The sequence below is a fragment of the Ornithodoros turicata genome, unplaced genomic scaffold (assembly GCF_037126465.1).
Source record: "Ornithodoros turicata isolate Travis unplaced genomic scaffold, ASM3712646v1 Chromosome34, whole genome shotgun sequence".
Taxonomy (NCBI): domain Eukaryota; kingdom Metazoa; phylum Arthropoda; class Arachnida; order Ixodida; family Argasidae; genus Ornithodoros; species Ornithodoros turicata.
The window spans coordinates 358,106-385,661 of record NW_026999361.1 but is presented as its reverse complement, the minus strand read 5'-3'; the positions used below and the strand labels follow the sequence as shown (position 1 = coordinate 385,661).

At 46.3% G+C, this 27,556-nt stretch overlaps 1 protein-coding gene, 1 long non-coding RNA gene and 1 pseudogene across 2 annotated transcripts; all 3 read left to right on the top strand.

Annotated features, from left to right (window-relative positions):
* Positions 1-359: 359 nt before the first annotated feature.
* Positions 360-6,506, top strand: LOC135373903 (uncharacterized). Its single transcript, XR_010416653.1, has 3 exons — positions 360-414; positions 1,061-1,272; positions 6,491-6,506. It is a non-coding gene; the product is annotated as an uncharacterized LOC135373903 (long non-coding RNA).
* A 2,348-nt stretch (positions 6,507-8,854) lies between these two features.
* Positions 8,855-10,050, top strand: LOC135373888 (uncharacterized; annotated as a pseudogene).
* A 6,756-nt stretch (positions 10,051-16,806) lies between these two features.
* Positions 16,807-18,073, top strand: LOC135373887 (uncharacterized protein K02A2.6-like). The gene is made up of 2 exons (XM_064606927.1): positions 16,807-16,954; positions 17,334-18,073. Exons 1-2 carry the CDS (start codon positions 16,807-16,809, stop codon positions 18,071-18,073), a joined length of 888 nt encoding a protein of 295 aa, XP_064462997.1.
* Positions 18,074-27,556: the final 9,483 nt, after the last annotated feature.

Genomic DNA, 27,556 nt, shown 5'->3' with positions numbered 1-27,556 from the left:
AGAGGTCACCTGCTGCACCTTCCTTATCAAGCAGCCAGTCGTCTTTACCAACGTCAGCCCCGGGTATTTCTTATTTATTTTGTCACATTTACAATATGATGCAGTTGAGACGATGAAATTGCTTTGAGTGTGAGGAAGGGTCAGGTAGCTAAATGCATGGTAGTACACAAGTGGCTTTGCATTGTTTCTATTTCAGGGTCTTGTGTAATGGCATCTGATGACTATGAAGCGGGATATATGCACAACCACCGAATTTCGCCTGCTGTGAAGGGTGAGTGGAATGCGACATTTAGACACAAAATTTGTGGTTGCCATGAGTAAAGGAGTACTTATCATTTTAATCAGGAAGCACTGCGTATAGCCAAGATACTAAAAGTGGGTCAAATGCGCTGCCAGGAAGCGCTGAGAATGCAGGTAAGCGGCAAGTAATATAGGATACTGTGTTGTTTAAAAATAGGCAAAATCAAAGTCTTGTTTGCAAGTTAAAAGCATTTGAAAGTTTTTCCACTTCTTGTGGCAGTTTGTATTCATTGTCACATGCTATAATTAGGCTAATTTTGCTGATCGGACTCGAAAATTAGCAGACTAAAAGTATTGTTTCCCTTTGCCAGTTTTGTAGTGGTTTGCTTGAATACACTACCCCAATAAAAGTTGCTGAGTGTATGAGGCTTGTACTGAACACCGTCCACCCTCAAATCCGTCTTCCCTTACCACGGGGCTTCAATGAGGCATGCACGCACTTCCCTGTCTCTGCTGCATTCTTTCTCGCTCACGAACAGTCTTGTACGGACAGCACAAAACCAGGCAGCGACATCTCGTAAACATCATGGAAACATGTTCTTCTGAGACTCTAACACGTGAAAGGATAGAACAAGCAAGATTCACATACCTCAGAACCATGAATATACAAATATTGAAGTTCTGTAAAACTAGACAGCGACAGGACTTGAGCCAGTATATCCTGACTGCCGGTTCAAGGCCTGTCACTGCCTCGATTTTCCGATGGCTGCCATATTCATGTGCCTAACCTATACCCATGCAACCATGAACTGCTTTTCAGCTTTCCAGAAAAGGGTGCTGACATTGCTACATTCCATCAGATATGAGGTTCAAGATATTTCAAGCCAACTAAGTCACAGTCTATCAAAGTTGAGCATCCACAAAGATGTGGACGAGCACGAGAAGCTTTTTGAGGAGCCTATAAATAACCTGGACGACTTTGTGGAGTTCGACAACCAGCTGCGAAATAACAAACAGAAGCAGACCGAAGTGGTTAGTGATGTGTGATTTTGCATGACCAAGGGCTCTTTGTATGGCATTTGTACATTGTGGCACACCTCATTTCTAGTAGGCATCGAAGTCACAAATACATGAGCAATTGTTCCCTCCGAATGTACCGTAAACCAACTAAAGCACCATATTGCAAGTGCCAGAAAACAAGCAGCAAAATAACAATGGTAGTGTTGTACTCTACAGAGCAACTTGAACTTAATGCAAACGTTGCCTCACGTCAAGCCTTCTCTTCCTACATCCCTACCGGTTCGCTGGATTTCTACCCATCTACCTTTTCTTGTGTATTCATTTGACAGGAATGCTTGCAACCTGTAAATATTTTGAGCTTTGCAGGTGCCTACCCAGGCAAAAATCTGGACGGTCCCAGAATGGTTCCAGTTGAATCTGGACTGGTTCCAGTTGGATGTTTGGTGGTCCCGAAATGGTTCCAGTTCAACGTGGATGGTCCCAGCTGGATTCCCAAGTGGGGTGGCTGGTTCCACTTTTGTGACATCAGTGGTACCACTCTGGTCTCAGATGGTTCCAAAAGTTCCAGCTGGAGCCTCACAGGTACCATTTTGTTCCCAGAATGGTCGCTGAGACTCCAAGTTGGGCAGCTTCCCAGCTTCCCCCTTTGAGATTTCATCTTGTCCACACTTGCCATGTTTTGTTTGATCTATTGCTCTGATTTATTTTAGCACAGGCATGGTCTTTTTTATTGCTGTTTATCCAGGTGCGCGCGTCTGCGAATGCTGTAACTCCAATTCGTGCACATTCTCATCTGCGGTGAATATCATAACATATTAAGTACCAGAGAAATGTAAAAAAATACATCTCAACAACAACAAAAATTAAGCTAAATACTAGAAGAAAGATAACAACAAAAAAAGAAAATGTAATTGCAGAGGCTGATGCAATGTGAGGACGCCACGGCAATTCAAACTTCAAACGGCGAGAGCCGAGAGGGAGAGGAGAGAGCGAGAGGCGAGCGACGGAGCGAGAGGGCAAGAGTGGCAGGTGGCAGACTGGCAGTTGGTAGTTAGAACTTCGACGCGTCCCAGCAAGTTGGTTTTGTCGTTTTGTCTTCAGTAACCGTCGCAAGGATGGTGATGGTGTATCTCCTGCGCAGTATTTACGTGTGTTTCAGTGCGCTTTGTAAGACAATGCGATGACAATGGTTCCTGTGCAACACATTGTCGATTTCCCGGAAGAGTTTTGACGCCAAGAAGACGTAAACGGCGTAGAGGCAAGAACGCACTGTGAAACGCCAATCGGAGTGCACGTCGCGAATGTTTGCAGGTATGAGTGATGACCGTGATGTTTTCATTACTATTAATTAGATGTTTCATTTTAGAAACTTCGGAGGAACTTGAAGAGAGACAGGATAAGAAGATTCCGAACGTACGGTGAAGTGGAATGGGGTGTATGTCGCGACCTGCATGGAAAACAGGAGTGTCGTGTCATCTTCTCTAAGAAAATACAAGATGTGAGGTGGCCAACGAACGAAAGCTGCCTGTGGTCCGTGGGTGCATCGCACAGTCAGGCATATGCTTTGTCTAGACACAGTGAGTGACCAGACTTATACTACGTGGTTTGTAAATGTAGAGATGTATTGATTATTTTTTTCTGCTCAGTGTATGCTTTTAGCAGAATAAACGGTAATTACTTGAGCAATATGTGCATTTCTACGGATTATTTTCGGTCATGCATTCAGTGGTCCCAGCTGCTAAGTGGCCGGATCCCGGACCACTTAGCAGAGGGGACCACTGGATCAATTCCACTGGTTCCACTTCAAGTGGGACCATCGTGAAGCTGGTTCCACTTTCAACTGGTCCCAGTCACTAAGTGGTCCCACACTCAAAGTGGGACCTGTCCAATAAACCACTTTGAAGTGGTCCCACTCCAGATTTTTGCCTGGGTATTGCACTGTCTCTTCCTACCCAGGTGCCTAATGTGGTACATCTGCCATGCCTTTGGCCAGTCACAGAAAAAACTTTTCAAATTAATCTTTGTCAATATATATGAAATGTTGACATTACATGCAATACTTTCATTGCTCTTTAACAGTGGCTTCCTATGGGGTGTCTGTATTGAAATGTGCCCCATTTTTAATAGAAAGAGCGCTGTACGCAGATGAAACTTAAAGTGCATTTGAAGTCCGGTGTTCCCCCACCCACATTTTTCTCCCTGCTGTGTCCAGGCAATTAAGTAATCTCCTATCTTTTTAGTTCTTCACTTTGTAACACAGGGGCACACAAAATGTGTAGACCATGCTAGCAATACACGTCTATCGACTTCTTACAAAAAACATGCACCTGCGGTGTACTCCTCAACTTACAGAAAGTACTGCATGATATACATAATTCCTTTTCTGCAACTGTGTTACATTTCCAGAAAGAAACATGGTTTGCATTAGCACGGTTTTCATTTTTACAAAAAGTCACAGGACTTGGCGGTTGCTAAAATCAGTTCTGCAGTTAATCGGCTAATTTATGTACCAGCACTTAGCCTTAATCACAGATTATGAGCATATCGTAAATACCAGATTGAGGTCCAGCATTTATATGCTGAAATTGCATGCTGCAATGAATGCAACTCCAGAGGTTGCTCCACATAGAAAGTAATCGGAAGAAAAGAGTGACAGTGATGTCGACATCTTCGCCCTGGCTAGTCGTTAGCATAGCAACATTACCTGGAACGCAGCCACCCCAACCTGGATTACCATGATAGGTATTTCTTTTTTGTCGTTTCGTTCTGTTTGTCCTATCATCTGCGCTCTCACAAAATGCAGGCAGGAAAAACGTGATAACCGTCATCTGCATTGCCTGATTCCAAAGCTGCTATTGTGGAAAGCCAGATTGGGGATGTCGATGTTATTGCCGCCCTCTTTCTCATTCAGGCTTCAAGGTGAAGTAATAGGGTCGATAACCCAAGCAGAGAGAGCTGAAGCACTCTCACTTCAGCGAGTGGCTGGTAAATATGGAGGTTCGGCTTGAACTTCACAATCGCAACATGCTCTCCCAATGAAAAGAAAGCTATTATACCACTGCAGTTATTCATTGCTTAATTGCACAAGTGACTGCATTCAAATGAGATGCTCCTTTAAGTGAGCTTCATATGTGTTCCAGTCAGTGTGATTTAGGGTCACCAGCAGAGAGTAGCAGTTCACAGGTTGGCAGTAGCATGAAGGATGCTGCTCTTTCGTTAACAAATCATTCTTTTGCTTTGGGTCCTAACAACGCAGGGTGCTTTTTGCAGCCGAATGCCAACTTGCATAATTGTTGTGTTTCGTATGCATTTAAGAGCAGTTTACGTGATGCCCGTGTTCTGTTCCCCAACACACTCTAGAAGTGTAAAGCCCACATCTCTCCACTAAAATGTGTAGTCAGGTGTATTTTAAAGGCTCTGAATCGCTTCAAATGATGTCCTCAGCATACAGCGCAAGCTCTAATGACAGTGATCAGTGAGACCTCTAATTCTTGTGGATGTTTTCTGGGCTAATTCTATCTGAAATCGAACAAGCCGGTACATTTAATGGCTCAAATGAGTGGGGAAAGATATATTGAAGCCATTGGTAAGTCAGGAGAAATAAATTATTTCTGAATTCTCTGCATGGTTCAGAAAACAGGAGAAGAGGAAAAAACTGCCTCTGAAAAGATGTCGCTGCATGCGGGTTTGAGCGTCACCTGCAAGGCTATTTCTTGTCACAGTATAGTGATATCTTACTCTGGCTTTAGACCAGCTATGGTGCAGGAGGATCCTGCATTGTCAGTGCTGTGTCATTTTTTTTATTCATCTGATTATAACACTGTTATGAATGCAAACACTCAGAATGGCTTCAACTGATAGCAGTTAGTTTTCAGGCGAAGTCATGCTTTTTATTCCGTCTTAGCACTGCGAAGCGACTGTGGCTGTCAGTGGCATACAGATGTAGACAGAAGGAGAGGTGTTCAATTCAGTGCACCGTAAGCAATAACCAACACAAGGCTTGACGTATCGGGTCTTATGTTGTTTACTGTGTTGCTTGCCGGTGCGCTGAATTTGATACACATGTCTACTCCCGGCCTCTGGACTATATTCAAATGAAGAAAGTATAGCAGGAATGAGTGTGTGTGTGTGTGTGGGGGGGGGGGTAGCATGCATCCTGGGCTGACTTCAGGAGGAACTGTGCCGACATTCACCTGGGAAGTCGTGAAAACAAAGGCTGAAACACTGAAAAAAAATCGATTTTGCCACATGTATACAGAGTACAGATGCTTATAAAAATTTACGGAACACCAGAGCGACGTATCTCTTGATCGGAACGAGATCATAGCAGACAACGGGAGTGGACACACTTACTGAGAGGTGCATGGAGTACCCTGTCACCTGTTTTTAAGTCTATCTACTCCTGTTTGCAGCAATGGTATCGCTCCGATGGCTATATACACCGCTCCGGTGTTTCGTAAACTTTTGTCGGGAGCTGTACCACTGTTTAACTGTGCTCTTCGTATTGAGCCGACAAGAATATTCACAGTGCACCTACCCATCAAGTCCGAATTTTAATTTTTCTTCTGTGTGTAGACTAAGGCCTCTCTACGATATATGAAATTTTCGAGGCAATTTTGTGGTATGCTTTTGTAAACAATGGCTCCTGAAAGTCTTCATTTTTCGGAGGTACCTAAAGAGGTATCACTTCCGTTCGTGATACAATAGAGCAACAAATTACATATCATTCACCAGCCCTATCAATAATAAATCTTATCAGTTTTGTAAATTGCCTGGAAAGTTGCACTGAATATGGTGCTTTGTGATGCTTTGAGTCAACTTCTAAAATGTTTTCCCAGATAAACAAAAACAGACACAACACTCGTTCCAACAGAACAACACTGTCAATGCAGGAGCCTCTTGTGCCATAGGTAGTCTAAAGCCAGAACAAAAAAATCTCTATAATGTGACACGAAAGAGCCTTGCAGAGGACGCTCAAACCCCCACACAACGACATCTTCTGAGAGGCAGTCCTTTCCCTTTGCCCGATCTCGCACGCTGCGCAGCACAGGATATTCTGAAAGTGTTTTGTCTCTCCTAGCTCACCAATGTGTTCAACATATATTTTCCTCCGTTCATTCGAGACATCAAATGCTTGTTCAATTTGTGATAGAACTAACCTCTGGTATGCTAACTAACACATGTACAGTGACACTAAATAGACTTTTCTGCTTTACTCCTCACCATACAGCGTACATTCCTGGCAATGTTAGGAGGCCGTGGCACTGCAGACCACGTGGCACGAATCCTGTCTCGTGTTATCACGAATGACCTTGCCACAGAATTCAGCTGGTTTGGCGCAAGGGGAAAAAGATCGTTGAAAGACCTTGCATTCGCAGACCTACTTTGTGGTAAGTATAGCCTAACTTGAGAGGGTTTGCTACTTTGCTAACAGTGGCATAAAATCATGCTAGTTATAACAGAGAAAATATTTAATTGGGTGTTCTTGCAAACAGATAATTTAGACATCATGGAAAGTGCATGACATGTAACATATGACCCTTAGGTAATCTTGATTCTCCTTTTGATGAAACAAACTGCCATAAGAGAGCACAGCTGGAGAAGCCATCTTCTATATTCCTATTGTTTCTTTTACCTCATAGTTATTCTGCTTCCCCACATTCAGTATGCGAAGTTTAGCTGTGTTTTCCTCACAAGGAAGTGATTTGGAAAACCACTGACTCCATCTACAAAGCTTCTCAATTTTTTAATAGGAGATGCCTTGAACAAGAATTCTGTCAAATTCTAGCTGTCTGGAGTTTCTGCTGAAGGGCTTCATTAAAATATTTATTGTGCATCTCTGATAATTAGCCAACTTGTATTTGCATAACTTGTTGTCAGCACTACCTGTCTTTTTGTGTATACAGGCGCACAAAACATGCCTGTGTGTACATGTTCATGTGACACTTGTACAGGTTGTACAATGTACACAATGTACAGGTTGTGAGTTTAGAAAAGCAGACTTGGAGTATTTAGGAGGTACACACAATTCAGCTGACTGGACTATTGCTTACTACTACTTATTACTTTTACAAATCTGTAGAGTCCATCAGATCTTCACTGCCAAAGGACAAGCAGAACACAACGTTCAAGGATATTGAAGATGCAGTGAAATCATGGCTACGTCATGCAAAAGAAAGGAAGGACAGGCAGGCAGGACAAAGGGGGGTTTGTAAGCCTTAACTATATTGTGTTTGGGCTGTCAATCCTCATTGCATTCTCTAGTTTAGAATGTGTATGCCATTGTGCCTTGTGTGTTACTTTTATAGCACGGTACGCCCCAGCAGACAGGCTCTGTTGCTGCTTTTCTTGTTGGGTTTCTCTACCAACACAAATACCCCTCGCATATAGCCCACATATTCTGTTGTGATTTCTCGTCATAGTCACAGTGCTGTGGTGGTGGATGGTAAGGAACAGCTCCATGTGGTGCTCTGACACAGCACTTGCAGTCGCGACATAGGACAATGTGTGACCTGATCATACCAACGTCACAAAGAACAAGGCACAAGGCCTCGGTCACCCTATGACACAGCCGCAAGTGTCATTCGCCAGTCTGGTTGATATCGAAACGTCGCAAGGATACATTCCTTCGAACACAACAGTACTCGGATGTTTTAGCAGAATAACGTATTGGTAGACTGTGCAAGGTAATTGTGAACACAAACAAATTAGTTACTGTAAGTCACCAAGGGTCGACACAAGTTTTTCACTGGGACATGTCACTGGGGAAGGTCCACAGGGTACCAAAAATGCCAGAGGTAAAATTCAAAATTAGGGATTTTATTTATTGTACATAGTGTGCAAATGCGATCTCTAACGTCAGTTTATAGCCAATGTGTCAAAGCTCCCCGCCGAAGGGGAAGTTCATCGGTGGTGTGAGCTGTTTCTGAACTATCCAGGCATGGTACTTAAGTGAAAGACAGTGTGCATATACTATGTTCTTCGTTACTGTAATTCAAGGACATTTAGAGCATTTTTAAGAGTTTTCTTGTCAGGTGTGCTGTCATATGGATGTTTCATGATACGTTTTTACCACTTTTATGCCTCACGGGACTGTTCATTCAGCAAACAATTTCTCATCTGCAAAGTGACTCCTTGTATTATTTTCGAGTGTTCTATTTGATGATGTCTTTTAGAAAACTGTGTAATTTCGTTCTGTTTTAGCAGCGCATAGCTGATTGTTCTCTGTGCACTATACTGACATATATCACATTCAGTTGCTCAGTTTTCACTGTGATACTTTGCGGTTGTGTGATATTTTCATATATTTCTATGTGGACGTGTGTCTCGAAAATTTCTAGCACCCTTCTAGTCAAGGATGTTAAAGTCTAAGTTTACGGACTTGCGCATATCCTTTCTATTACTGTTGTAAGTTACACGAATATGTTATATTGCGAATTCAATGTAAAAAAAAGTTTGGTGAATGTATGTGTTTCATATTTTTTGTAATACTGTTCAGTGTATGGTGAAACGAATAAATATAACAGGGGCACATCAATGCATGGTGATATTTCATATTTTATTGAGTGTGTACAACAATAAAGAACCATATACAATGGTACCAAACACGTCCGACATATGTAATAAAGCGACGTCGCCAGGATTTCTCGCGGACAACCCGGGATGTGCCATAGGGACGTCATATGACGTCCAAGAGACGTCACAAATAGCTCCCCGGGACGTCCCCAATGTCCCATGCAGGATACCCTTTGACGTCCGTGGGATGTCATTGTGTTGTCTGGGATGGGACACAGTGTTCTGTCTGGGCAGATATTCAGGACGTTCACGACCTTGTAAGGATGTCCTAGGGAGATTAGTGGTTTACTGGGCAGCAGTGCTCGTGACGGGAGAGCGACATCAGCTCATCTCTATCACTACGATCAGAGATGAGGAGTCCCGTCGTTGTGTTACAGGAATAGGGATTTTTGAAGTGTTCTACAATCTGTCGGAACTTTACACAGAGTCATGCCAACTGCAGTCAGCTGGGAGCTTCTGCCTGAGTGATGAGGATGCAATACTGATGACATTTATGGAGCTGTACTACAATGTGTCCGTCAGACTACTTGCTGTGCTATTCGCAACACACAGGACAACGGTTTCCAATATTATAAAGGAATCTGTTCAGATACTCGGAGCTATCTTAAGGCATGCAGAATTTCATCCGGCAAAGGAGGTGGTATTAGGATGCCTCACTAAGTACTTTAAGGGTTACAGCAGCCCACGAATGGTGTTAGACTGCACAGAAGTGCCTATACAGCAGCCAAATGACTTAGTGTCACGCATACTCACCTACAGCCATTACAAAAAATACTGTCAAATTTCGTCTGTGCGAAACACCAGGTGGCCTTGTCAGCTATGTGAGCCCTGGTTACGGCGGCAGGGTGTCAGACACATATCACGAAAGAGAGCGGGATTCTTGGTAAATGTGAGCCATATATCGACAGTGTAACGGTGGACAAGCGCTTCCTTATTGATTACCTTTGTATTAAACATAATTTGAAGGTTATCAGGCCACCATTCCTTAAGAAAAAGAAACAGCTTGCTGCTCATGAGGCGGTGGAAAATCAGTCCATAGCCAGTGCCAGAGTCCACGTTGAGCGCACCATACAGGGTATGAAGCTTTTTAAAATTTTGCAGCAGCCCTTTCTGTTGGAACTTTTGCCATACATTGCCGATATTCTTTTGATCACTGCTGCGCTCACAAATATCAGCAAGCCTATTTTTAACCGGACTGAGTATCTTTTTATATGAAAAGTGTAGACGAAAAATTCCCTGATGGCTTTGCCCCATTTAGGCTGTTACGACCTGGTTTATCAAGTTATTTCTTTTTCCCCATGAAAGTGTATCTAGCTGTATATATAGAAATTTGTCATTAGTGTACTTATCTTGTGTATGTCCATTATGTGTTCCTTTTTTGTATAAAGAAAATTTTACACAGGTGAATACTGTATATGCATTTTAATTTTGTTAACTATTGCACACACCTGAAAATATATTATAGCATCCTACGATAATAAGTATCGCAGTACATATTCCTTGAAAAAGAAGCTGCACCGTTCAGCACTAATTCAGAAAAGTGCTCTTCATTGAGCCTCACACTAAAGCAAAAATTCTTGAGCTCAATTTCATATACAAAGAAATCTGCTAAACGTACTTTTGATAGCCCTATTTGCAGCTGAACTTGCGAAAAATATCTGCTAGATGCCTTTAGTCATGTTCTCGCCATCTCCCACTAATTCTCTCTTCTTAAAAGCCCCAATATCTATGGGGCATTTAACTTCTAGCACCCTATCAGGACAGTACTTACATGTCCCTAACCTGTCTGGACTGGCTCCTATGTACGGGTGCCCTTCCAGGACAAAGAGTCCACATTCGTTGATATGCAGGTTTGTGTGGCTCTGGTGTAATTCCTTGTAGGTAGACTTGGCCACACACTCAAGATCCAGTCCCCCAGGCATTGCACTTGTTTTATAGGAGTTTGCAGGCATCACCATATGCAATCGTGACCTCACATCATGAGGGCCAATCTTAGTCTTGATAGTTTTCACACGTGTAAAAACGCAATGTTCTATGAGTGCTGTTGTCATGCCCACGCGATGCTCAAGCCACAAATTTGAACTACTCTGTCCTCTGGTGGTCAGCTCAATTTCATTTAAGGATTGCTGTGGATATTCTTCCAGTAATTCCTTGTAGACTTTCTCAATGCACACGTGTCCAAGTGAAATCTCCTGGAGTTGTGCTCTTTTTGCTACAACTTCGTTCAGCGTACGAGGTCGGGGTACCTGCAGTAGAAGGTGCTCTTCTGGTACTGTGTGCTGTGCTTCTTTATCTTTTTCTCTCTGTGACAGCCTTGTATTTCCCCTGTGATGTCAATGCATAAATTTGGTATGGCGAACCACATTTGGAAGTTTCTTCATTAATTGGACTCCATATAAATGTGAGGTGGGCCTCAGCAAGCTTTGCTATCTGACAGATAATTCTATAGTCACAACCGTTTTCATAATTTCTAGAGAATAGTGGTGACTCGCTTGCACTGACTTTGAGAAGGTTAAATGTGTTGTGATGCACTTAGGAAGTGGCACGGCTTGGCTCAGGTCCTCCTGACAATGAATCACTGCTGCACTATGCTATTTCAGACCGTTCAGTAGCCTCCTCAGAGTACTTTCCTTGGGAAGCCGGATAGCACTGCGCTTTACCTAAGAATTCAACAAGGTGATGTGTTCTCTCGTTGTTGTGTCCCGTGTTCAAGCAATGTTGATGAGAGAAAGTCTCCATGCATTACTTTGGTCAAATGCAAGCATGCACATGTGCAAGGAGCTTGACGCCAAGGGTATGAACAGTTGACAAGGCCAAGAGGTAACGTTCCTGTGTCTTGGAGGTGGGAAACATACCCTGAGTTTCGGTGAAAGGGGTGGAACTCATGTGGCTTCGTCTTTACTACCACTACACAGATATTGTGTAATTAATAACTATATATATATATATATTACCTCTTTTACACACGGGAGGCATGTAGCGAGACAGGGCGCGTATTTCTGCTTTACTTCTGTGGGAGGTCAGTCTTGGACAACACATCAAATGTCTTTCCGGAATTGATATGCAGTAAGACGGTAACAATATGCTTGCATCTAGGACTCCTAAAAATCCAAAGCACCGCGATCAGAAAAACAAAGATGTGACGCACATGGTTGATCGCTGGGTACAGCCTCACCCTGCTTTGCTAGAACATGCTGTTCTACCCACGTGTCGGTCCCTGTTAATGGTCACAGAGAGTACGTGTGGACTGCCGTTTATGTTTGGAGTTGACAGCACGAAAGCTAAAAACTGGTACTCCCTGTCGTCCGAGGGTTTTACTCGACAGTCTACAACGTGCCCAGCATCAAACGCTCTTTCACCTTCTATCAGACAGCGTGCATTTTCGCAGGACACTCCAACATAGGCATTTATACTTGACACCGGTAGGGCCACTGTGAAAATGAAAATTCCAAAGCCCTTGCAGCATGCTCACATCGTCCACAGAACGTACAGCGTCAGCCAAGTGGTCATGCAGCACGAAACAAAACCAATACTGATAGTTACAACTATACCTGGAATTCGCCGATGAAACGGTTCGTCGGCGACGTAATTGTCGCCCATTTCAGTGAATCATTCACTGTCTTCGGATTTGTGATGTGCAAAAAAGTGACAAAACAGCGCGAACACCGACAGATTTCCCAGTCAGTAAGGCAACGTCGTCTACTGTCAACAGAAGCATCCGATCCGTGACGTCACGGAACGATGTCCGCTAGGTGGCGACACCCGGAATTCTCCAGGCGAATGCGTGGCGGTGTCCCTCCTGCAGTGACCCAACCGTGAGAGCAAGAGGGGGCTACTGCGGCTGCTGCCAGGCGATAGGGGCACCAGGTTTCCGACGCCGGGCACACTGAAGGAAATTTTAGCCAATAATTATAGCCAGTAGAAGCGTTTCGTTGAAGCACCCAACAGAAATAAATAAAGCTGCAGGTAGAAATAATCCCCTTTACTAAACATACGACATTGCTGCATGCAGCATTCACAATGTTCATAACCACTGGCAGTTCCAAACTACGTTATTCCTTGTTCAAAATAATAATGCCTCGAGGAGCCTATACATGCATGATAGTAGTTTAAAAATTGGCAACGTTTACTTGCTGCATATTAAGTTTATGTGCACACATAGATCAACATTTTACAGCTCTCTTAACAGAACAACTTTTGCAATCCTGAATATAATATCTTTAAAGGAGCAATGAAGTGACGTCATGGCCCATATTGGACTCAAACGTGAACATGAGTGAGATCACAGAGGTCCGACGTTAACAACACTTTTGTGCAAGTGAACCAATTGGTGGACATTGAAGGTGAGTTGTCCTTCCCCGTAATATTGTTGTGTCTTTAACACAAATTCAACTAGGAACTTTGTCGACAGGTTGATGTCACTACCATGCACTGGCTGTTTCAGCAAAAGAAAAATAGCACATACAAGAAGTCGAAAGTGGTGGAAATATTTGCCACCTAAGGTTCCATTCAAAGATGGTAGGCTCTAGTATACCAGCCACCGCCGCCAACTCTGCCGCCTTCCAATGCTCAGACAAGGGCAATGAACGGGGAAGCCTGGAAAACGTGGAGGGTGGTTTTATGCTGCACAGTCTTTCGTTTATAATTGCCAGGTTGCTTGGCCTCCTGATGTAGTACGGCTCTCCAGCACTCTCCAGCCAATGTTGCATGGTTGTCTTGTGACAACTAAAGTGCACAGTGCATGTAGTCCGGAGTGAAGCTCCACACTATATAGAAACCCTTCAGGTTGATCAGCGGACTTGGGCCTTTCACTCTATTTGTTGGTCCGTGGGTCACAGCCACCTTCATGTCCTCAATCATTGCAGAATGAGTCCTGTCAGGCATATCAAGCAAGTCTGCCCTGTACTTCACAACTATGGTTCCCTAGACCACAGCGGCAAAAAGATCATGACTTAGAAGGTTAATAACAACTTCGTGATCTCTTCAGTATATATGATTTATGCTCCACCTAACGCGCACTGCTGTGATACTTTGTTGTTGTTGTTCCTAAGTCGGCACCACGACCTAATAGATCATAGTCAGGACCACGGACAGGTTCCTCCAAACTCTGCGGTAGCCTGTCCAGCGACTGGTGTATTTTTTCTGATATACTACGTATATGCAGTAGAGACGTAAGTGGCTGTCTTGTTGGCAAAACCGCGAAGAAGCTGCCTCCATTGGAGAGTTCCATACCAGTGTATCTTTTCTTGTACTATGGGCTCTGCAAATTCAGGTTTTTCCTCTCTTTTGGAGAACCTCCTGATATTCCTACAGCGGTCATGCAGTCTGGGCAATAGAAATGATATACCATCTCTGCTTCAGAAGCTGCACATCTTTTCTTAAACATGTACAGGGACTCAGGGATGACAGGTTCTTCCAAAAGAGCATTCATTAGCAAGACAATCCATGTCTTATTGCAAACTGTGTTATTAGCAACACGGCATCGTTAACTGTCATGGGATTGTCGGGACGGAACTTTTTGGAATTGGCGCCGCTCATCTCAGCTTCTTCAGTGTCTGCTGACAAATGTGGTTGGCCAAGGACAGAAAATATGTGTTCTGCACCTGGGAGAGTGGCGGAAAAGTCCTCGTCTTCACTGATGAAAGCCACGTCAGGGTGGCCCATTCTTTTTCTGTTGGCACAGCATGAGCCTCACCTCTGGAAGTGCTCGTCGACGGTGCATCAAACGAAGTTGGCAGCAGTGTGGAGTTTGTTGGCTTTGGCAACTCATCTGTGTTCCCGGGGGACAGGTACCGCTTACGCCGCTTTTTCACAGCACCCTGCGCTCACAACATGGTGCTTGGGTACAAGGTCCGTGCGTGGGCCGTGGTAATTTTGCTTTCGTCGCGCTACAGCGTAATGTCTTTCTATGGTGCGTGCTTCATTGACAGGTTGAACGATGCAGACCACACAACTATGTTGCTCGAGCCATTGGAAAAGTCGTGTCTGCAGGAGAGAGGGATCTCTTGGCGTACTAAAATGCGACTCCTGCCTTCCCATTGCTTGATGGATTACAAATGCGTCTTGAGCGTTGGAAACACAACAGCACAAGAAGTCACTACCCAGCAAACCATCACTATCCCACCTCCCAAGTTGGTCTCATACGCCACAGATGTCACGTGTATCCTCACTACGTCCGCTGTATATCCACCATGAGACGTCACAAATATCTCCCAGTGTATATTCTGTGAATATACTACGAATATGACTACACTGACATTTCTTTTCATTACAATAACGATTTCTTGTGCAATGGCAGCCATTTCCAGCATTCTCAGAATCCGTCACAACTTCATTTTTTGAATCAAAACGTTATAAACTATCTTTAAATAAATAACTTCTCTCCTGAGACAGGTCCAACAGAACAAATAAAAAAGCTCTTGCAGAATAAGCTGCCAGTCAACACCGATGGTGTAATGTAGAATCTACGGTGTAATGTAGAATCTACGTTGTCTAATGTTGACTAGTGTTGTATGTAGACACATAGCGCTGAATCAACGCTTTTTCAACTGTACCTGGTCAATTTTGGATTGTAAGCATAAAGAACAACGTTAATTTTCCACGAGCCATTCAACTGAGGATTTACGCACCAAATATTTGCGTGGATTCCATATTGTACCTTCAACATATTGTCAACTTTTATCACGAATGGAAAAGTCGTTGCGTCTTTAGTCAACATTTGTCCCCAATGTATTTGCACTGTATTTGATTTTTACATTCTAATGTGCCGTTCGCATGTAGAGTAAGGCATGTTTGATGTGGTATTTATCTCACGCATGCCTCCAAGAATAATATTTCTTTTATACCCTCATAGCCATACCCTTTTTAATCATATCTGTAACGAGCGATCACGTATCGCACCACAGTCAATAAACAAAAGAAAAAAAAACATATTTTACCTTTTCCATGGGAATTCGACATCGCTATCAACATTCGCCGTTCGCCGTTTAATCAAACAGTCAAGGCATGTCATCGTAGCGCATCGCAAAACCAACAAAATATAAATAAGAAATAAATAAATCGTAGAGGCCTAGAGAAAGCGACTAGGCAGAGAGAGGTTGCGAGCCAAAGTGCTTTTTAATCCGGTGGAAGGTGAATGCGTGGTGTGGGCGCGAGCATGCGCGGGATGAAGATGGCCGTCGTTATCGTCGCGCTGGCGAGCCGCCACACTGCTTCCCCTCTGCAGAAGCCATGAGCCGTGGAGGAGCGGAGTGCGCCAGCGGACACTGCGGGCAGGAGGTGAGACAGCGGGAGGTTCTGCAGCGGCGGTGGAAACGGGAGGTAGGGGGATTTGCGATGGGTCGAGGAAGGCCGGTTTGAGGCGTTCAATCGAGACGGTGTCGTGGCGGCCGTCGATGTCCACGGTGAAGTGACGGTCTGTCCGCTGTGCCCTGAACGGGCCTTGGTAAGGTGGCTCAAGGGGGGCGCGGGTAGCATCATTTCGAATGAAAACATGAGTGGACGAGTGAATGTCCTTGAAGACAAATGGGCTGTCACGGCAGATGCATCAAATTTCGGTCTGGGAGCTGTACTGCAGCAGGAGCATCCTGACGGTCTACGTACCGTTTGCTTCGCCTCAAGGGCTATGACAGTGACAGAATACCGGTACTCAACTGGGGAGAAGGAAGCTTTGGCATGCTTGTGGGCGTGCGAGAAGTGGCACGTATTACTTTTTGGACGCAAATTTACACTTTGCACCGACCATCACGCCTTGGTCACGCTTTTGTCAACCCAAGGTACTGGACGGACACCAATGCGTATTGCAAGATGGGCTGCACGTCTCCTTCAGTACAATTACACCATCGTATACAAGAAAGGAGAGCATAACTTCGTCGCCGACGCCCTGTCACGTCTTCCCCTACCTCACAAGCTGGCTACAACCGGAGATGAAGATGAGTGTGCTATGTTCAGCAGGCGCTATCCTGCATCACCATGCAGGAGCTGCTGCAGGCTATGGACGATGACGTCGTGCTCCGTCAGGTTTTAAGTTGCTTGGAACATGACCCTCAACTGGACAAGCAGCAGCAAGAGCAACTTTCTCCATATCTCGAACTTCGCGACGAGATCACTTCGGTGGGAGGTATCGTACTCAGAGGGTCAAGGATAATCCCTCCTTCCTCGCTGAGGAAACGAATTGTCGACATCGCTCATGAGTCACATTCGGGGATCGTCCGGACGAAGCAACGTATACGTGAGCGTTATTCGTGGCCTCGTATGGACGCTGAAATTGAGACTTATGTACGAGACTGTTACATATGTCGTGAAGCGGACAAGACTACGGTGACGCACAAAGCACCTCTACAGCCAGTACCTTTCCCTTGCGGTCCGTGGAAGCAGTTGGGGATAGATATCGTAGGTCAATTCGGCAACCTTCCAGCACGCTGCCGTTTCGCTATCACAGCTGTGGATTATTTTAGCAAGTGGCCGGAGGTAGCGTTTTTTTTCGCATGTCACCACAGAAGTTATCCTTGAGTTTTTAATGGACATCTTCGTTCGTGAGGGATACCCTGAAATTTTGCTTTCGGACCACGGGCCTCAATTCGAAGCTCTACAGTTCAAGAATTTTCTTGCCGAGAGGGGTATACTGCACCGACAGTCGGCAATATACCATCCTGAAGCAAACGGACAGGTGGAACGCTTCAATAGAGTTCTGAAGGGCTTCCTCCAAACGATTTCACTCACTGGGAAGATTGTGTCGCAAGATGTGAAGGCGTTCCTGGGGATCTACAGGGCTATGGCTCACGCAGCAACGGGGTTATCGCCATCAGAACTGCTACATCAGAGGCGCATGAAATCAAAACTCGACGTAGCCGGATTCCCGAACCTGGACAAAGATATTCAGAGGGAAATGGCTTCGCTACGTGAGCGTATCAAGAAGTATCAGGAAAAGACTAAAGCTTATTTCGACGAACGCCACCGTGTGAGGACCCCTAAGTTCCAGCCGGGAGACTATGTACGCGTCCATCTACCCGGTCACCGTCCGAAAGGATCCCGGGCGTACGGTCCGCCCATCGCCATACAAGAGAAAGTGGGACTCAGCACGTTTGTCTTGGCAGATGGGACAGTGCGCAACGCGTCTAGACTAGCTGCATCCGAAGTTGGACAACAGCCTGTCAACTCAGGGTTACCTACCCAAACAAACTCCACCCTTAGGCGTTCGGAAAGGACACGGAAACCACCGGATCGCTTCCGACCATAAGGCCACTTTTCAGAGAGGGAGTGTTGTGTCGATGCAAGGTGGAGAAGAACGAGAGGAAGGAAGAGGAGGGTAGCTCACGCGGAGTGGACTGACATTCGAGGCATTCGGTTTTGGACATTGGTCCAGGACAGTTGTGCTAGTTTTCAATAAAGACATAACAGCGGGGAGTCGTGTTGGTGTCGGCTGAAGAGCACGAATCGCTTCGCGGATCCCGTCGAGGGAGGCAGCAGGGAGAGGTGCAGAACCGAGAGATGAGGGACCCAAGAATTTGCCGGGGACGTGGAGGTAGGCGCCGTAGACTAATTCGGCAGGAGAGCATTCCAGGTCCGTCTTGACGGCTGAGTGGAGGCCGAGTAGAATGATAGGGAGATTGTTAACCCAAGACGAGGGGTCAGGGCAGCAACGAAGCGCGGTCTTGATCTGTCTGTGTAGGCGTTCGACGAGACCGTTGCTGCAGGGGTGGTAGGCTGTTGTGCGGCTGCGACGGCAGCCCAGGAAGTGGAGAAGGACTTGAAAAAGCTTCGATTCGAATTGGCGGCCCCTGTCAGTGGTGGTGACGGCTGGGACGCCGAAACGGGCGACCCATGTTGCCATGAAAGCACGGGCGGCGGAATCTGCCGTGATGTCTGGGATGGGTTGGGCTTCTGGCCAACGTGTGTAACGGTCTATGCAAGTGACCAAATATCGAAAACCTCTTGAAGATGGTAACGGCCCAACAATATCGATGTGCACATGCCCGAAACGATGCTCCGGTGGTGGGAATTTCTGGGGTGGTGTGACGATGTGCCGGGTAATCTTCGCCTTCTGGCACTGCAGGCAGGAACGTGTCCACTTGCGGATGTCTGAATTGATGTGGGGCCAGACGTAGCGCGCAGTGACGAGGCGCTGGGTGGCGCGGATGCCGGGGTGGGAAAGGCAGTGGAGTGTCCTGAAGACAGTGAAGCGTAAAGGCTCTGGAACGAACGGACTTGGTGCACCGGTAGAGAGTTTGCACGTGAGGGAGATGTTGGTGTCGGGAAGGATGACATCTTGCAAGGTCAGGCTAGACGAGGTGCGTAAGCGGGCAAGCTCTTGGTCATGTGTTTGGGCTTCAGCCATGGCACTGAAGTCGATGGTGTCATCTGTGGTGACGGAAGATACCGCAATGCGTGACGGAGCGTCGGCTCCGGCATTGTCGGCGCCACGAATGTGCCGAAGGTCAGTTGTAAATTCGGACACGAAAGCTAGTTGGCGGATTTCACGTGGGCTCAACGAAGAGTGACTTGAGTGCATGGAGTATGTCGGGGGCTTGTGGTCGGTGAGGACATAAAATGAGCGGCCCTCAAGAAAGTATCTGAAGTGACGGATGGCAAGGTATACGGCGAGTAGTTCGCGACCAAAGGTACTGTAATTTCGCTCGGCGGGTCGAAGGGGTTTGGAGAAAAACGCAAGTGGCGTCCAGGCGCCATTGATTTCCTGTTGAAGAACCGCGCCGACCGCGTCTGTGGAAGCATCGACGACGAGGTTTGTCGGAGCATCAGGAAGCGGGTGGGTCAATAGCGCCGTGTCCGCGAGAGCGGACTTGAGCTGGTGAAATGCCTGGAGGGCAGCGTCCGACCATGAAATGCTTGCCGAGCTGGATTTCTTGGGAGACAACAACACGTGGAGTGGCTGCATAGACTGAGCGCAATGGGGGATGAAGCGACGATAGAAGTTGATCATCCCAATGAATTCCCGCAACTTCTTGGATGACTGTGGAAGTGGGAAATCACGGATGACCTGAACGCGTTGTGGAAGAGGCTGTATTCCGTGTCTGTTGATAAGGTGGCCGAGGAATTCTAGCTCTTCAACGCCGAATAAACACTTGCTGGGGTTGAGGATGAGGCCGTACTCTTGCAAACGTGAAAAGAGCTCTCGTAGATGGGCGCGATGTTCTTCAGCTGAGGAGCTGGCTACGAGCATGTCATCGATGTACACATAGCAAAAATGAAGGCCTCGCGTGACTTCATCGACGAAACGTTGGAAGGACTGCGCTGCATTGCGAAGACCAAAGGGTATGCGCTCATACTCAAAGAGCCCGAAAGGTGTTGTTATAGCGGTCTTCGCATTGCTATCTGGGTGCATGGGAATTTGGTGATAGGCCTTCACCAGGTCAATTTTTGAGAATGTAGTGGCGCCGTGGAGGGAAAAGGTGAAGTCGTGAATATGAGGGATGGGATAACGATCAGGTATAGTGACACGGTTTAGTGCACGGTAATCTCCGCAGGGCCTCCAGTCGCCTGTCTTCTTTGGCACCATGTGGAGGGGAGACGCCCAAGAGCTGGAGGACGGGCGAACGATCCCAAGCTCCAACATGTGCTCAAATTCAGCACGTGCGATTTTCTGCTTTTCAGGAGCTAGGCGTCGTAGTCTTGCGAAAATGGGAGGTTTACGACGATGTCCCGGACCTCTGCCGCGACGGATGCTGAGAGAGACGTTAGAACATGATGGTGTTTGGTCTGCTGGCTTGTAATGTGGCGCTTCGCGAATTCCGCTTCGACAAGTACAAACCAAAGCGAGGGGTCGTTGTTCCAGAAACTCGGAAGCTTAATTTCCGAAGCATTTACCTGGGGGAGAGATGGGGGTGACGGTTCGGGCGGTGTGTCTCCTTGGTTAGGCATGATTGCTGGTAGTTAATCACGTTCGGGTCACCAAAATGTAGAGGCCTAGAGAAAGCGACTAGGCAGAGAGAGGTTGCGAGCCAAAGTGTTTTTAATCCGATGGAAGGTGAATGCGTGGTGTGGGCACGAGCATGCGCGGGATGAAGATGGCCGTCGTTATCGTCGCGCTGGCGAGCCGCCACAAAATCAAAGCTAAATAAAAATTAAAAAGCAGCAACGTACAATAATAATAATACGTCCTGTATATGTCCTCCATATGTCCAAATATCTCTTAGAGACATTCCTGGAACCTTCCCTGGATCAGCAAATGTGGAAGAAATGCGGGTCCTCTGTCTGTCCCAGAGACGTCAACGGCTACTCAGCCTAGTCCCTGGGATATCCCAAAATCCCAAGTGGGATATCGCGTGGATGTTTCTGAGGCACATATCTGGTTTACTGAGTATTGCACAAAAATGTTTAAACTCGGCTCGTCCACTTTCGTTCCTTGACGATGTTGGCGGTAGGCGGTACAGATGATGATGATTATGGCGATAACTTTGCTGCTGGAGTGAATTCAGATTCCAGAAATACTCGCATTAAAAAGTGAACTAACCTTTACTGTTCTGCAATAAACTGAAACTTCAAAAGAAAAAAACCACATTCGTTCGACGTGCTGGTAGGTGAGTGTACCACCTGTTTCTGCTTAAGTGGCAAGCACCATAGGGCATAAACAACGAGATTTGGCCGAGGCAGACCAACAATTAGGGACGACACAGACAAGTAAGCCTCAAACGCCCAGAAATTAACGAAATGCAAACAACTCAGGGAAAAGAGGTGCTGACGCCAGGAATCGAACCTGGGTCTTCTGATTTCCGGTCAGATATGCTAACCATAGGGCATTTGCGAATTTTTTTATTAGCACTTACAATTCGCGTTGGAATCCTGAAATTCAAGTCGAATATCTCAATGTATTCCAATTATAACGAAAATGAACGCGTAATATACCGAGAAAGCCACAAGTGACAGAAGCGAAAATGACTGTCGCTGGTTTCAAGGTCCGAACTCGTACGCCTACTTGACACAGAGAGTTGGCAAATTCATCTGTGACATCTTGCACCAGGGTAGCTAACATGCATTCTGCTGTTCGCGTGACGTGGCGTTCATTGCACCAGTATCCTGTTAGGTTTTGCTGTATGTACAGCCATTCGCCTCGTGTTAGCTCTATCCCAGCAAACCAGATACATCCAGCAAATGTCCGTAAGATATCTCGCCCGGGACATTTGATTATCCACTGGAGTTTGCCACAGATCCGTTTTACATCCATGCGATATCCCAGCGAGTAGCATTTCTGCGCTGTTGGTAGATCCACTGAAAGCCCTTGTGACGTCTGTCACGGATATATGGATATATACGGGAGACTACGAATGTCGTACATACTTTGCTTTTGAAAATTTCTTGCATGAGATATTTAGTGTTTGTAGAGTGCGTAGAGTCCACTGCAACTGTGTACGGGCAAAGAATATTTCTTGTGTGTTTTAACCTCCTTACAACGTGATCTTTTTCGTACCTTGTACTTCAAGCGCCATTGTACAGCCTACGTACAGAAACTCAGGAATCCTCCAAGATAACATATACAGGGTGTTCCATTTAAGATTGACCCCACCTTTAAAAAATAATGAATCATCGCAGAAGAATGAAACCAAGTGCATAGTGTTACCAGTGACCTGGAGCATTTAATAGTATTTTTGTCGCGCAATTAACTTATTAATTAATTAATTTAATTTTCTAACTTTTTAATTACGTGGATCACACCGGAGATGTCAACTGTGAAGTTGTGGGCGGTGACATGAGAAAGCGAATGCAGTGTGTTTCAACTCTGTAGCTCATAGGAGTCTTTTTTTCCCAGCCAGCACAAAGGGCCCGGAGTTCCGAAACCACGACGCAATCAGTTTCCGTCGCGCGAAAATAGCGCTTGATTGCAGCGCTTTCTCACGGCCGCTTGACGAACAAGCATTGATGCAGTCCGTTCCGCCTATGCTGTTATCTGTCACGGGTGCAGGGACACCAGCGAGGTCACTGCGGCGCTTTATCTCTTGATTCTTTGTTCTTTAGGCGTGAAGCGACACAAAACACGGGAAGCGGAAGATATCCAAGGTATATCTAAACATGTAGCGCAACTCCCATAGGCCCCTGTGTCTTCAGAATGACGCCATGATAGAGACGGTCAGCGCCATCCATCCGTTGCGCGGACTACTACGATTGTAAATAAGTGGCGTCAGAGGTGACGTCAGCAGTATTAATAATAAGAAGTGCATAATTGGCCATGGCACGTTTTCGTTCGCGCACTTCGTTTGCGTTGTATTCCCTTTTCCTCACCCGTGCAACAGTACCAGACGAGAACACAGAAAAAATAAATCGTATCAGGTTTAACGAAACATATCAATACGAAATACATATAGTTATCACATATCTTGACAACTCCAAACAGAAGGGCACCGTGATATCACACAGAAACGAGGAAGGTTCACTTAAGACCCATTTCTCACCTGGAGCAATGCTCACACACAGTGATTAGACGTTTGCATTTATTCAATGAGTGGCCATTGCAACAAAACACGACATCGTTGGTGCACAGCTGATTGCTGCTAACACTCACGCTATCATGGCCGCTCGTCCCATGACTTTTTTTCGCGGGGCCAGCAACAGGGGATGCATTGTATTGATCAGTTCACACGTGTTAATCTTGGCCTACAGCTCCGAGATGTGAACGTCGCTACCTGTTTAACCCAAAAGTATACGAACCCCGCACTACAATGCACGAAGACACGGCACGGATACACAGATGCACGGATAAACACGCCCGGCCACTGTGACACATGCGCAAAGGAGCAGGGGCCTATTCCGATCTATGTCGGTAGCGCGAACGTGTCGTTCGGGAGCGAGAACACGTGGTATGTGACGTAACGTAACGCTATCGAAGAGAATTTGGTATTCCCTGCGCTCCAAACGCGTCGCCCGTAAGCGACGGTGTCGCTCACGGGAACGACAGCCTCCACCCTGTCGATATGGTGGATGATACTGTCGTTAAGCAGAGCGAGAGCTGTCAAGACGGCTGCAAGTCGCGTGGCTAAACACGATCACGGTTGGCGCCGGTGTTTAGATGGGGCGACAACGGGTTTGTATCAGATGAAACATCTTTATTGAAACCACTTTTCCACAGAGACAATTCTCTACTATCATACATATCAAACAATACACAAAGGTCTGCCTAAAGCTTACATTTCTCCACTTGTTAACTGTTCTGACAGCTCCTTCTCTGGGAATTTAATATCGCGACTGATTCTAATTGCGTGTAGGTCGTCAGCAAAATGTCCGTGACTAAACTGCGGTGCTCTATCACGAACAGCAACACAATTTCATATTATTCATGCGTTGAGCGAGAAGCGCGAGACTTCTCCATCGTCAACGCGTCGTCGTCGTCGTCGTCTGCTTCCAAAATAAGGCATTCCTCGTGATTCTCCTCCTGCTACACTATTGGCTCAGAGTGCGACGTCTCGTTCCCAGACGTCTTAACCTCTACCGACAGTCAACAAACCATGCGCACTGTCGTTAAAAGCTACATGGGAATGGCAAAAGTGGCAGGTGCCGTTCCGGTGCTCATTATCATCTTCTACCGATACTCCTGTATCGACACCGTCGCTGCCGCTCGACAGCGGCTCGGAATAGGGCCCCAGGATACGGAAACGTACTCGGGTGGTAGATGATTTTCGTATATGTGCACGAGTGGGGCAACAGAAAGTTTTTTCTACATTGAAATTATGAATAACCTATTAGTACGCACACAACCCATGCCCACGTTCTAAAGTTTTTGTGTTTACGATCGTACCTCTACTGTCAACACCCAGGATCGCTCGCGCTTCATGATGGTAGCCTTGCCGATGGGTCTGATTTAGTATTTTCGCTTGTTTTCGCTACCTGTTTAGATATACCTTCAGATATCTGCTCACGGCTTACCTTGAACCACGAGCGCGCGATTATTAAATCAATAAGAAAGAAAGAAAAGCTGTGGGCTATCACTGTGCCGACATTCTTTGTTGAACGCTCTGAGGGACAAACAATGCCCTACTCCAACGAACAGAAAGCGGACGTGGTCCTTGCCCTAGGTGCTGCAGAGGGCAAAAAGAAAAAGGTAATCAAGATATTTCAGAGGTGGCACCCTGGCACAAGACCACACCCATCGACTATTGTCCGTCAATACGAGGCGCTGAAGCGATATGGCAGGTTCATCAAGGATCGTTGTAGGCCTGCGGAGCTGTCAGACGATGTTCGCATCAACATCTTGGCATTTCTTGAGGCCTACCCTGAAGCTAGCCTCCGCGAGCCGAGCAGGCAGACAGACGTCCCGTTGTCCACGGTGTTTAGAGTGGTAAAAGAAGCAGGCCTCCATCCATACTACATACAACTTCACCAAAGGTTGGAACAAAAGGACTTTGAAAGCCGGTTGAACTACGCCAACTGGCTTTTGCAGATCGTCGATGAGAACCCCCAATTTCTAAGAAATGTCATATGGACTGATGAGACAAATTTCTCTCGTGACGCACAGGTGAACTTGCATAACGCTCATTACTGGAGCGCTACTAATCCGCATTGGCTTGGAAGGACGCGCCACCAGTATAAGTGGTCGCTCAACGTGTGGTGCGGTATCTGCGACGGAGCTCTCATTGGCCCCGTCTTTCTTGATGGGACACTGACCGCGGTGAGGTACCTCAATGAGATTCTATTGTGCCCCGTGTAAGAGTTCTGCGCCAACGTTCCACTGGCACGGCTTGGCAAGCTGTCGTTTCAGCACGATGGCGCACCCGCCCACAGCTCTAGCCAAGCTCGTGCCTATCTCGACAGGGCATTTCCTAGCCGATGGATAGGAAGGTACGGACCTGTGTCGTGGCCTGCGAGGTCCCCAGACCTGACGCCGTTAGATTTCTTTCTGTGGGGATATCTGAAGGATCGCGTGTACGACCAGGAGACAACAACACCTGACGCCCTTAAAGTGACAGTCAGGTCGAAAACATATGTCTGGGAAACACCGCCTTATGATTTCTAATACTCCTCACAACAACTGTGCAAAATATTTCAGAAGAAATCGTATCGCACGATTTATAATCGACTTTTTTCTATGCCGCAGTTGGTCCCGAGTAAAGGCCGCAGCAAGCTTTCGCGTGACGTGCAGAAGAGCAATGCCGCACGTGACTTGCGCATGCCTGCATGCGCGGTAGTTGATTGTTGCGTGCTAGCATTTGTCCATTATGGTGCTTTTGAGTAGCAATCACGCGTTATGTAGACTAAAATGCAGAGTAGCGTCAACGTAAACACAGGTATCACGACGTAGCCTTCTGTTCAGTACACTCATAGACAAAAACACCTCTCTGCATTCCCAGCAGCGGCGCAGTCCTCCGCTCCGCAAGGAGTATGCGATGGAGAAAAACGAAACCGGATGTCTTCAGAGGAGTATTTTTTATTCGATATCTCGAAAACCACGCCATTTTGTGAGCTGAAACTTTCCACCCAGCATGTAAGCTTCCGTGGCATTTGAAAAAAATCAACTTCCGGTTTTCCCGGACTGTCCCTTTAAAGGGATAGTCGCATCCGGAAGTGTGTTCCGGAACTATTATGGTCATGTTCCCTGTCGTTCATAATGTACGCCGGCAAATTTTCTCCGCACAAATCCACTTGGTTGACTCAGAAACGATTTTTAAATGTTCGCGCTTCCGGCGCGCACGGCAATCCCCGCAAGGCGCCGACACTGGATGACGTCAACCATAAACCAACCATCAGGAGGCGCTCCTTCCCGCCGCAGATTCTGTGTGTGTCTGTGCGTGCGGCTGCCCCTTTTTCTTGTTGTCTTGTCGCGTTTGCTTTGAAGTACTTTGAACCATAGCGTGTGGCCTAGGATTTCACGCCGTTGACGTGCGATGTCACAGCCAGGAAACCGGTGCTACGTGCTCGGGTGCAGAAAGACTTATAACGCGAATCCCGAGCTTACATTTCACCGACCTCGCAATGGCGAAACGAAACGAAAGTGGGTGGCAGCGATCGCCAGCCACTACTGTGGTGTGGCCCAAGGATTGAATGTTTCACGCGTCTGTTCCTGTCATTTCGCCGACGACGCCTATTTTGATGAAGATGTATTGCAAGTTCGGCTTGGGCTACGGCAGAAACAGAAGCGGCTGAAGATTGACGCCGTGCCTACCACCCCTACCACATTCGATCAGAAACAAGGGCAGGAACCAGTAACGGAGGTAAGTGACAATTTTGCGTGGTCACAGCTATACGCTGCGATGAAAAATGTCAGTTGTCACAGTAAACATAATCGCGAACACCTGGCCTCGCCGCCGATTGTAACGTTACAGTCACACCGGCTACTAATGTACACAAATTATTACAATGATTGCAGCATCCTGACGCAATAGTACGCGTACTCTAGAGAAAAAAAGATTGGTGTGTTGTTGCTGTGCTAATTGTTGCCAGTATTATGCAGGAGTAACGTAACAGTCCCACATGACAGCATTATTCTAATCTTATTGCAGCTAGTGGATGTTTCTACAGTTCATAGTGTAAGCCTGATGGTAGCATTCAGGGATGTGAAAGCATCGCAATCTGTGTTTGGCTACGTCCGAGACACTTGCATCAGTATTCTACTGCAGCCTTGTTGCTAATTTCTGACTCTATTTCAGGCGGCAGCAAGCACGTCAACGGAATCAACTGGATTTGGTATGTTTTGTCAAGCCACGAAAATATTGCAATTCTTTTTGCACGTCCCACAAAATAATGGATATGTACGAGCCCTTAAAATTGTAGAGTTCTGTGA

Excerpts from the sequence above, each read along its gene's own strand:
- LOC135373887 (XM_064606927.1), top strand. The coding sequence starts at position 16,807 with ATGCAGGAGCTGCTGCAGGCTATGGACGATGACGTCGTGCTCCGTCAG. Across the intron at positions 16,955-17,333 it reads CGAGATCACTTCGGTGGGAG|AAGTTATCCTTGAGTTTTTA; the intron begins GTATCGTACTCA and ends ATGTCACCACAG.